The sequence below is a fragment of the Rhinoraja longicauda genome, chromosome 7, assembly GCF_053455715.1.
Source record: "Rhinoraja longicauda isolate Sanriku21f chromosome 7, sRhiLon1.1, whole genome shotgun sequence".
Lineage (NCBI taxonomy): Eukaryota > Metazoa > Chordata > Chondrichthyes > Rajiformes > Arhynchobatidae > Rhinoraja > Rhinoraja longicauda.
The window spans coordinates 70698181-70710997 of record NC_135959.1 but is presented as its reverse complement, the minus strand read 5'-3'; the positions used below and the strand labels follow the sequence as shown (position 1 = coordinate 70710997).

The window sequence follows — 12817 nt, the reverse complement described above, 5'->3', positions numbered from 1 at the left end:
GCGCGCAAACAGGCCCTTCTGCCCACTGAGTCCATGCTGACCAGCGATCCCCGCACACTAACACTATCCTACACCCACGAGGGACAATTTACATTTATACCAAGCCAATTAACCTACAAACCTGTACGTCTTTGAAGTGTGGGAGGAAACCGAAGATCTCGGAGAAAACCCACACAGGTCACTGGAGAACGTACAAACTCCGTACAGAGAAGCACCCATAGTCAGGTTCAAACCCGAGTCTCAGGTGCTGCAAGGCAGCAACTTTACCACTGCCCCACCATGTCGCCCTAGGTTCTGCATGGTAGGCTGATTTCAAAGATTTGGTCATCTGGGATCTTGGGAGAGCTAGCTAACTAGATAGAAAACTGGTTTCATGGTAGGAAGCAGAAGGTAGCAGTTGCTTTTCGGACTGGAGGCCTGTGACTAGTGGTATCCCCAGGGATTGTTGCTAGGCTCTTTGCTGTTGGTCATCTAGATCTGTAAATTTGGATCAGAATGCACAAATTATGATTAATGTTTGCAAATGACACTAAAATAAGTGGTATCTTGACAGTAAGGATGGTTATCAAGAATTGCAGCAAGATCTTGATCAGCTGCACAAGTGGGGTGGGAAATGGCTAGTGGAGTTTAATTCCAGTAAATGTTACATTTTAGGAAGTTAAACAAGGTCAGAACTTTAACTGTGAATGGTAGGGCCTTGGTGATTATTGTAGAGCAGAAGGATTTAGGTCGCAGGTAGATTGTTGGTGAAAATGGCTTTTAGCCCAGACCTCTCTCACCTTAAACCAATGTCCTCTGGTTGTTGATTCCCCTACCCTGGGTAAAAGACTGTGCATTAACTCTACCTAATCCCCTCATGATATTATACACCTCCATACACCCCTCATCCTCCTGCGCTCCAAGGAATAAAGTCCTCCCCTGCCTCTACTCTCCTTCTCCCTCTAGCTCAAGTCCTGGCAATATTCTCGTGAATCTTATCTACACTCTTTTCATCTTAACAACACTCTTCTTATAGCAGGATGACTAAAACTATTACAATACTCCAAATACATCCTCAGCAACGTCTCGTACAACTGTAACATAACAGACCGATTTCACTACTCAATACCCTGATTGACGAAGACCAATGTACCAAAGGTCTTCTTGACCGCCTTAGCCACCTGTGATGTCACTTTCAAAGAACTATGTACCAGCACTCTTAGATCCCTCTGCTCTGTAACACTACCCATGGCCCTACCATTCAGTGAAGGTCCTGTCTTGGTTTGACTTTCCAAAATGCAGGCTTCCTGTCTGAAAAAGAACCCTCCATTCTCACCCTCTACTTCCTTCCATGAAGCCAATGCACTAACCAGTCGACTTGCTCTTGAATCCCAGGTCATCCAACCCAGTGCTTCTTAAACTGGTGAATGGTTCACCCAAGGGTGAATGATGTTAATTTGGGGTGAATGAAACTAGATGGGTGAATGAAGGGTGAATGACACTGAAATAGTTTAAGAAGCACCGCTCTAACCTTCCAGAGCAGCCAATGATGTGGAACCATGCCAAATGACTTGCTGAGGCCCATGTAGACAATATCTATGGCTTTGCCCATATCAACCTTTATGGTTACCTCTGCAAAAAACTCAATCAGATCCGTAAGACACAACTCCCACGTACAAAACCATCCCTAATTACCTCCTGTCTTCCAAATGCCTAAACAATTTATCTCTTAGAACACTCTTCAAGTAACTTGCCTACCACAGCTGTTAGGCTGACTGGTCTATAGTTCCTAAGCTTTTTATGTCTAATGATAATTCATATATCTCAGCAGGCCCCCCTGCAATATCTTCTCTAGCTTCAACAGTGTCCTTGGATGTATCAAATCAGACCTGAGAAGATTTATCTACCTTCATACACGTTAAGGTAGATACAAAACACTGGAGTAACTCAGCGGGTCAGGCAGGATCTCGGGAGAGAAGGAATGGGTGACGTTTCGGGTCGAGACCTTTCTTCTTGACCCGAAATGTCACCTGTTCCTTCTCTCCCAAGATGCTGCCTGACCCGCTGAGTTCCTCCAGAATTTTGTATCTATCTTCGATTTAAACCAGCATCTGCACTTTTTTTCATACACGTTAAGATGCTCAGCACTTCATCAACTGTAATACAGACTGTCCTCAAGACGTTTCCATTAACTGTCCCAAGTTCCCCAGTCTTCATGTCTTTTTCCACAGTAAAAACAGACGAAAAATACACATTGAAATCATTGTCCATCTTCTGTGGCTGAACACAGAGATGACTGCTTTGGTTTCCTATTGTCTCTCCAGTTACCTTAATATTATCTACTAGAGCTATCTCCTGCTCCCTTTTTGCTCTCCCCATTTCCTTCTTCAGAATGCTCGTCAACCTTTGAAACTCCCCCAGGAATACACGACCCCAGTTAAATATACCTGCCCCATGCCTCCTTTATCCTAACCAGAGCCTTAATTGTTCCCATCATCCAAGCTTCCTTATTCCCACCTGCCTTGTCCTTCACTCCAAAAGAAGGGCGGCACGGTGGCGCAGCGGTAGAGTTGCTGCCTTACAGCGAATGCAGCGCCGGAGACTCAGGTTCGATCCTGACTACGGGCGCCGTCTGTACGGAGTTTGTACGTTCTCCCCGTGACCTGCGTGGGTTTTCTCCGAGATCTTCGGTTTCCTCCCACACTCCAAAGACGTATAGGTATGTCTGTTAATTGGCTGTGCAAATGTAAAAATTGTCCCTAGTGGGTGTAGGAGAGTGTTAGTTTGCAGGGATCGCTGGGCGGCACGGCCCGGTGGGCTGAAGGGCCTGTTTCTGCGCTGTATCTTTTTTAAAAAACATGTAAGCCCTAAACTCTTCTGATCACACTTTTGAAACCATCCCATTTCTGGTTGCTTCTTTGCCCACATCCCAGCTACTCCAATCAATTTAAGCATGTTCCCAACACAACCTACGTACTTTTGTCAAGTTCTTTGGCTTTCTCCTGCACCCCAGGGATATACTTAGTTTAGTCTAGTTCAGAGATACAGCGCAGAAACAGGCGCTCTGGCCCACCGAGTCCGCACCGACCAGAGATCCCCACGCATCAACACTATCCTACACACACTAGGGAATATTTTACATTTCCACATTTATACCAAGCCAATTAACCTACAAATCGTGTACGTTTTTGGAATGTGGGAGGAAAGCTAAGATCTCGGAGAAAATCCATGCAGGTCACGGGGAGAACACACAAACTCTATACAGACAGCACCCATAGTCAGGATCGAACCCAGGTCTCTGGCACTGTAAGGCAGTAGCTCTATCACTGGGCCACCATGTCACCCTTACTGATGCATTCAAGGGAGAGTTAAATATTGCTTTTAAGGCTAACTGCGGAATTCTCTGCCTCAGAAGGCAGTGGAGGTCAATTTTCTGAATGCATTCAAGAGAGAGCTAGATAGAGCTCTTAAGGATGGCGGAGTCAGGGGGTATGAGGAGAAGGCAGAAACGGGGTACTGATTGAGAATGATCGAAGGGCCGAATGGCTCGAAGGGCCGAATGGCCTCCTCCTGCACCTATTGTCTATTGTCTTTTGTCTATTGTTTAACGGAATCAAAGGATATGGGGAGAAGGCAGGAACAGGGTACTGATTTTGGACGATCAGCCATGATCATATTGAACGGCGGTACTGGCTCGATGGGCTGAATGGCACCTATTTTCTATGTTTCTATGTTTCTATGTTTAGTGAATTGACATTGCAAATGTAAAAACAGTTGGGAGTTGATGGGCATTTGAGAAAGGATAAGTTGCAGGGCCACAGGTAAATTGTAAGAAAGGCAATGTGGTTGAAGGGAATTCTCTGCCTGGAGCCGCCTTGCGTCTGATGTCCAGAACGATCCCCTTCTGTATTGTTGTAAGGAGTTACTTGCCCATGGAGTTACTGCAGGCACTCAGCATGTACCATTCATTTGGTATTACCCTCCATCCCTGTCCCATTGATGCTGCAGGTTGCCTTTCCACCTTCAAACCCTTATTCGGTGCTTCACTTTCTTTACTTTTTTGAATCAATTAACATCTCACAATGTTTTCTTGATTTATTATGCGTTAATCAAATGCTAATAGCTTGCTTATTAATATTAATAAGCAATTTCTTTCTAGGCACTGAGTCTAATTCAAGTACAGAATTGACGACAAGTACTGGGCTACCATTAGCTACTGGTTCATCCACTCTGACAACAGAGTCGACAAGCTTTATATCATTCACCAGTGCTGGATTGAATGCCACCCCTCAAGTGTCTCAGTCTTCCACTACCTCTGGCCCTTCTGTCAACATTGCATCGTCAAGCATTCCTGAAACATCATTTACCAACGAACCTTTGACCATGGAGGGGCAGACGATCACTCTTCGGCCATTTATTAGCTTTGGATCGTCTCAAGTCTCTGTGAAAAGTACTGAAATGCCAATGAATGTAACCACGTTAGTCACAACGATGAGCTGGAACAGAACAATTACTATTGAAATAACCAGAGATGCTAAAGGTAAATATTCCTTTATAATTTCGTGATTTTAACTTCATATGACTTTGCTCGACAACACTCAGTAAAATTGGGATTTTTGATTTTTTAGTGCAATGTGGAGTTTTTGTTTCACCTGTAAAAGACACACCTCACGTGGATTTGCTTACAAGATTTGCTCACATGATTCTCTGCACCACTTTTCCTGTTTCAATAGACAATAGACAATAGACAATAGGTGCAGGAGGAGGCCATTCGGCCCTTCGAGCCAGCACCGCCATTCAATATGATCATGGCTGATCATCCAAAATCAGTACCCCGTTCCGTCTTTCCCCCAAATCCCTTGATTCCCTTAGCCCTAAGAGCTAAATCTAACTCTCTCTTGAAAACATCCAGTGAATTGGCCTCCACTGCCTTCTATGGCAGAGAATTCCACAGATTCACCAATCTCTGGGTGAAAATGTTTTTCTCATCTCAGTTCTAAATGGCCTACCCCTTATTCTTAACCTGTGACCCCTGGTTCTGGACTCCCCCAACATCAGGAACATTTTTCCTGCATCTACCTTGCCCAATCCCTTAAGAATTTTACATGTTTTTATAAGATTCACTCTCATCCTTCTAAATTCCAGCGAATACAAGTCCAGTCAACCCATTTTTATATCATATGACAGTCCCGCCATCCCGGGAATTAACCTGGTGAACCTACGCTGTACTCCCTCAATAGAAATATTGTCCTTCCTCAAGTTAGGAGACCAAAAATGCGCACAATACTCCAGGACAGGACCTTGCAGTAGGACCTTGTTTCAAAACTCAGATCTTCTCGCAATGAAGGCCAACATGCCATTAGCTTTCTTCACTGCCTGCAGTATCTGCATGCTTACTTTCAGTGACTGATGTATAAGCACACCCAGGTCTCATTGCACCTCCCTTTCTCGTAATCTGACACAATTCAGATAATAATCTGCCTTCCTGTTCTTACCATCAAAGTGGATAACCTCACATTTATCCACATTATACTGCATCTGCCATGCTTCTGCCCACCCACCCAACCTATCCAAGTCACCCTGCAGCCTCATAGCATCCTCCTCACAGCTCACACTGCCATCCAGCTTTGTGTCATCTGCAAATTTAGAGATGTTACATTTAATTCCCTCTTCTAAATTGTTAATATATATTGTAAATAACTGGGGTCCCAGCACCGAGCCTTGCGGCACCCCACTAGTCACTGGCTGCCATTCTGAAAAGGACCCGTTAATTCCTACTCTTTGTTTCCTGTCCGCCAACCAGTGCTCTATCCCTGTCAATACCCTACCCCCAATACCATGTGCTCTAATTTTGCCCACTAATCTCTTGCGTGGGACCTTGTCAAAGGCTTTTTGAAAGTCCAGATACACCACATCCACTGGGTCTCCCTTATCCATTCTACTTGTTACATCCTCAAAAAATTCCAAAAGATTAGTCAAGCATGATTTCCCCTTCATAAATCCATGCTGACTTTCACCGATCCTGTCACTGCTTTCGAAATACGCTGCTATAAAATCTTTAATAAACGACTCCAGCATCTTCCCCACTACCGATGTAAGGCTAACTGGACTCTAATTCCCTGTTTTCTCTCTCCCTCGTTTCTTAAGAGGTGGAGCTACAGTGGCTACCCTCCAGTCCACAGGAACTGATCCAGAGTCAAGAGAACATTGCAAAATGATCACCAATGCATCCATGATTTCTAGGGCCACTTCCTTGATGCAGACTATCAGGCCCTTCGAATTTATCTGTCTTCAGTCCCACCAGTTTACCTAACACCATTTCCTGACTAATGTGGATCCTCTTCAGTTCCTCCCTCCCACTAGATCTTCGGTCCCCTAGTATTGTTAAGCTGGAAAGAGTGCAGGGATTTATGAGGATGTTGACAGGACCAGAAGGTTAGGCTATAGGGAGAGGTTAGGCAGGCTAGCCTTTCCCTGACTCTCTGTCTGAAGAAGGGTCTCGACCTGAAAAGTCACCTATTCCTTTTCTCCGGAGATGCTGTGTGACCCACTGAGTTACTCCAGCTTTTTGTGTCTATCCTCCAGAAGATGGTTTGTTACACTGCATAGCCACATTTGCAGACTGAAATGCATTTACAGACTGATTTTCTTCACTATAAAAATTCAATGAAAATTTCAACAAAATGAAAAAAATGTTGCCCATTCTCTATGATCTGTTTCTCCCAAAAGCAAATGTCATCTTTCCTATCAAGGCACTCAACTGGGCGTGACTTCATTTCTCTTTCGGTTTGATATAAAAATGATATTATCGGTGAAAAAATATTAAACTGTTTTTAAAAATATATTAATGAGCACAAATGGTGGCATAGTTTCACAGCAATTAGTACTGATGCCATACAAGGACTTGGATCCTCACCTTGGGAATTTATCTCACGGATCCCAGAGCAGCACGGTGGTGCAGCGGTAGAGTTGCTGCCTTACAGCAAATCCAACGCCGGAGACCCGGGTTCGATCCCGACTACGGGTGCTGTCTGTGTGGAGTTTATACGTTCTCCCCATGACCTGCGTGGGTTTCTTCCGAGATCTTTGGTTTCCTCCCACACTCCAAAGACGTACAGGTTTGTAGGTTAATTGGCTTGGTAAATGTAAAAGAAATTGTTCCCAGTGGGGATAGCGTTAATGTGAAGGAATCGCTGGTAGGCGTGGAGCAGAAAGGGCCTGTTTCCGCGCTGTATCTCTAAACTAAACTAAACTAAGCTAAAATGTGTTTTCTGAATGTAGCCCATGGAATCTGAAGAAGGGTCTTGACCCAAAACGTCACCTATTTCTTTTCTCCAGAGATGCTGCCAGTCCCGCTGAGTTACTCCAGCTTTTTGTGTCTATCTTACGGTGAAACGTGTGGGACTCAATCCTGCACAAATGCAAAGAATTTGTTGCCAAGGTAGGGGAATTAAGAATGAGAGGGCATAGAACATAGAATATAGAACATAGAAAAGTACAGCACAGGAAAAGGCCCTTCAGCCCACAATGTCTGTGATGAACATAAGGCCAAGAAAAATTATTCTCTTTTGCCCGCACATGATCCAGATTCCACCATTCCTTGCATATTCATGTGAAAATGTCTAACAGGCTTTTAAACTGCACTATTGTACCTGCCTTCACCACTACCCCTGGCTGCGTGTTCCAGACACCCATTTCTTATTTACTAGAAATACACATTTCCATAAGACACATCTTTTTTTTCACAGGTGCAGGGCCTTCAGCTACTGAGTCCGCACCGACCTGCGATCCCCACACACTAACACACCTCCACCTAACACCTACACACACCGGGGACAATTTTACATTTACGTACACCAAGCCAATTAACCTACAAACCTGTGCGTGCTTGGAGTGTGGAAGGAAACTGGAGAAATCCCACGCGGGTCACGGGGAGAACGTACAAACTCCGTACAGACAGCACCCAGAGTCAGGATCGAACCTGGGTCTCTGGCGCTGTAAGGTAGAAACATAGAAACATAGAAAATAGGTGCAGGAGTAGGCCATTCGGCCCTTCGAGCCTGCACCGCCATTCAATATGATCATGGCTGATCATCCAACTCAGTATCCCGTATCTGCCTTCTCTCCATACCCCCTGATCCCTTTAGCCACAAGGGCCACATCTAACTCCCTCTTAAATATATCCAATGAACTGGCCTCAACTCCCCTCTGTGGCAGAGAATTCCACAGATTCGCCACTCTCTGTGTGAAAAAAGACTTTCTCATCTCGGTCCTAAAAGACTTTCCCCTTATCCTTAAACTGTGACCCCTTGTTCTGGACTTCCCCAACATCGGGAACAATCTTCCTGCATCTAGCCTGTCCAACCCCTTAAATTTTTTGTACGTTTCTATAAGATCCCCCCTCAATCTTCTAAATTCCAGCGAGTACCAGCCGAGTCTATCCAATCTTTCTTCATATGATAGTCCTGCCATCCCAGGAATCAATCTGGTGAACCTCTGTACTCCCTCTATGGCAAGAATGTCTTTCCTCAGATTAGGAGACCAAATCCTAATCTAAAGGTAGTAGCTCTACCGCTACGCCACCTGATTTTCCACTTTTGTAACCTGAAGTTTGATTTGATATTAAAGCATAATTTTCAAATGTGAACAGAGCTTGCAACAATTTTCAACCTATGCTAATGATGATGAACATTTATTTAGGATTGTGCACTGTAAAAACTAACGCATGCCTGGAACCTTATTTATCATTTTGCTTCTGTGGATTTGCAGGTGCTGAAGATTCTGTTTCATTAGCAACCGTTGTATCTGTGATCCTAATCTTGGTGTTCTGTACTGCTGTATTATCTTGCCTCATCAGGTGCTGGCAGGTCAGGAAGAAACTGTAAGTATTATTTTGTCAGTCTCACTTATATTCTATTTAACATTTAGTCAGTGTTTACAAACCGGTGGCAGAGGATTCAAATACTGATGTTCTAAATCTGAAATAAATGCAAAAGAATACTAAAATATTCTACTTGCCAGTTGAGTAGAACCAAAAGAAGGAGGAAATGTTGTGCCTAATTTGAAAATGGCAAATAAAGAGCAGAAAATAAAAGTGAAGATGCTGTTTTATCTGTTTGGCTACCAAGGCAAGGAATTCATGGGAAATTTTGCAATGCTGCAAAATAATGGGAGGAGAATGGTGTTAGAAGGGAGAGATCGATCAGCCATGCGTAGGAAGGAAATGCTGCTGGTTTAAACCGAAGATAGACACAAAAAGCTGGAGGCAGCATTTCTGGAGAGAAAGGATGGGTCTCGACCCGAAACATCACCCATTCCTTCTTTCCAGAGATGCTGCCTGTCCCGTTGAGTTACTCCAAGCTTTTTGTGTCTATCTTCGATAGATCAGCCATGATTGAATGGTCGAGCAGACCTTATGGGCTGAAAGACCTAATTCTGCTCCCGTCACTTATGTCCTTATGACCTTACGATGATTGTAGGTCATTTCAATTTCCTTTAAACTGGAACTGCCGCAGTGCTAAGCGATTACATGGCCTAATTATGCTCCTGGAACCTATGAATGTAGGAATGTATGAATGTTGTGTGCAGTTCTGATTGCCATACTATTGCTAGGAGGTGGTAAGCTAGGGAATGTAGCTCCCTCCAAATGCAACCACCAGGACAGAGACCTGAACAGGGACATGGGAATATGTTACTAGAAGCAACAGTGAGGCAAACACAAGTAACACAGGTGAGAGAGACTAAGGGGCCCTTTTCTTTGCTAACCTCGGTGAGCAGTCTGTTTTACTCACTGACCAAATTGAAGAATTCTTGTTAGAGACGAGGGGGTATAGAACTCCCTTCTGTAGCAGGCTATTTATCATCTTCGCCACATCACCAGCAAACAATTGTAGAATTCATTCCTGCAGCATGATAGTATTAGACCACACCGACCATCCCGAGCAGCATCAAATAGGAGGGAGGGTGACCCCTAGTGGATGGTCGGGTAGGTGATCAGGGCCATTGAATTTTAATAAGACACTAGACCAAGTGGACCCGTTGGGCCCAAACCTCTCCTGCATTGGTGCAGCACCCTCTCCTCTCCCTCCTCCAACTCCCCCCTCCCCCCTCCACCTCCCTCCTCCACCTCCCCCTCCTCCTCCCCCTCCCCCTCCATCCTCCACCTCCCCCTTCCCCCTCCCCCTCCCCCCTCCCACTCCCCTCTTCCCTCCTCCCCCCTTCCTCCTCACCTCCACCACCACCTCCCTCCTCCCCCTCCCCTCCCCCTCCCCCTCCCCTCCACCTCCTTCCTCCCCCTCCCCTCTTCCCTCCTCCCCCCTTCCTCCTTCCCTCCACCTCCTGAAGCTTAACATATCAGAGTGATGACAAGAGCAAAGTATGGAGGAGAGAAGGAATTGCCCGATCCAAAGCATACCACCTCATCTGTGAAACACGGTGGTGGGGGTGTTATAGCCTGGGCATGTATGGCTGCTGAAGGTACTGGCTCACTTATCTTCATTGATGATCCAACTGCTGATGGTAGTAACATAATGAATTCTGAAGTGTATAGACACATCCTATCTGCTCGTTCAAACAAATGCCTCAAAACTTATTGGGCGGCGGTTCATTCTACAGCAAGAAAATAACCCCAAACATACTGCTAAAGCAACAAAGGAGTTTTTCAAAGCTAAAAAATGGTCAATTCTTGAGTGGCCAAGTCAATCACCCGATCTGAACCCAATTGAGCATGCCTTTTATATGATGAAGAAAAAACTGAAGGGGACTAGCCCCCAAAACAAGCATAAATTGGTTGGATAACATTGGAAAAACAGCTTGGATAGGTACACCAGGGACATGATGACCAAAGAACTGGTTTCAATGCTGTGGCTCTATACGTTCTCATGACTAGATGTGGCAGAACTGTGGAGATTTGATCAGTTCTACTGGTTAAATGATAATATTGCTTTGTCCATTGCATCAGTACGCACGACAGAATGATGTGATTAAACTAATGTAAATAACCTATTTAACTATCTTTTCATCACAGAAATGCGCCTCCACCTTTTAAACCACCTCCTCCACCAATAAAATACACAGCAATTCAGGTGGAACCACAGAATGAAGTCAACTGAAGAGGATGTGAAGTTGTACAAATAGAGGAAGTACAGAACTTCAGAAGGAGACTATTTAGCCTATCGAATCTATGCTGTCCAATTGTCTCAGGATATTTCCCAGCTCTTTTTCCACTGCTAATTATTGTACATCATGCCTATACACATTTGAATGTCCTTAATAATGCTATTTAATGCTTAATAATGCTATTCCCTAGAAGAGTTTAGGGGACTCAGGAGCTTACTGAAGAGGGAAATCAGGAGGGCAAATAGGGGGCATAAGATAGCTCTGGCAGATAAGGTTAAGATGAATCCAAAGAGAATTTATGTATCTTAAGGGTGGAAGGGTAACTAGAGAGAGAATAGGGCCCCTGAGAAACCAAATTGGTCATCTATGTGTGGATCCAACATGCAGACAATGGAGATGTCCCAAGAAGGATGAAGGTAAATTCCTGGCCTGATCAGATACGTATATCCAAGGGAACTGTGGAAAGCCAGAGAAGGAATAGCAGGAGCCCTGGCTGAATATTTGAATCATCATTAGACACAGGAGAGCTACCAGAAGACTGGAGTCCCACTCTAATGCTGTCCCTCTATGCAAGAAAGGCTGAAAAGTAAAACCTGGGAACAAGGACCAGTAAGCCTAATATCTGTGATAGGGAAGTCACTGAAAATGATCTGTCAGATAAGATATGTAGGAAAATAACTGCAGATGCTGGTACAAGTCGAAGGTATCACAAAATGCTGGGAGTATCTCAGCGAGTCAGGCAGCATCTCTGGAGAGAAGGAATAGGTGACGTTTCGGGTCGAGACCCTTCTTCAGACTGATGTCAGGGGGGCGGGACAAAGAAAGGATATAGGTGGAGACAGGAAGACAGTGGGAGAACTGGGAAGGGGAGGGGAAGAGAGGGACAGAGGAGCTATCTAAAGTTAGAGAAGTCAATGTTCATGCCACTGGGGTGTAAGCTGCCCAAGCGAATTATGAGGTGCTGTTCCTCCAATTTGCGGTGGGCCTCACTATGACACTGGAGGAGGCCCATGACAGAAAGGTCAGACTGCATTTGGAATGGTCAACATGGTTTTGTGTGTAGAGACTGTATCTCACAAATTTTAATTTTTTGAAGCAACCAAGAAGTTTGACAACGGCAGGGACATCAAATGTAGTCTATTTGTACACGAGCCAGACCTTTGGGAAGGTTCCATATGGTAGGCAGCTTTGGAAAGTTAGATTGCATGGGATCCAGGGAGAGCTAGCCAACTGGATACAGAATTGGTTACATGACATGAAGCAGAGGGTGATGGTAGAAGGTTTTCTTTCAAACTGGAGACCTGTAACCAGTGTTGTGCTTCATCAAGTCAGGCACTTGGAACAGACTTGGTTTCAGGTCAATAACCCTTCTGACGAAACCTATAATCTGACAAAGCAATCATTGACCTGAAATGTTAACATGTTTTTTCTCGTTATAGATGCATCAATAAGCTGTTGGGTAAACTTACTACTAAACTTAAAGCTAAACTACTAATCTACTAAAGCTGCTTACCATATGGAACCTTCTCAAACGTCTTTATCGTGTCGAAATAAACTACATTTTATGTTGTCTGAAGCTTTTCTTTCAGATTTCTAGCATCTGTAATTCATTTGCTTTGCAACTTTCTTGTATGAATTTTCATTCTACTCATTACCTCCACTATCTCCCCTTCCACTGAGATGATGGCAACATCTTGTTTATGACAAATGTAAAGTGTTC

At 44.4% G+C, this 12817-nt stretch overlaps 1 protein-coding gene across 1 annotated transcript in view; it reads left to right on the top strand.

Moving 5' to 3' along the window:
- LOC144595596 (T-cell surface protein tactile) overlaps positions 1-11117 on the top strand; it is a 56841-nt gene extending 45724 nt beyond the window's left edge. The window contains exons 8-10 of the mRNA XM_078403162.1: positions 4139-4519; positions 8749-8860; positions 11006-11117. Coding sequence (XP_078259288.1) covers positions 4139-4519; positions 8749-8860; positions 11006-11090 — 578 coding nt within the window. The 3' untranslated portion in view covers positions 11091-11117. The remainder of the gene's footprint in view (positions 1-4138; positions 4520-8748; positions 8861-11005) is intronic.
- The last annotated feature ends 1700 nt before the right edge of the window (positions 11118-12817 follow it).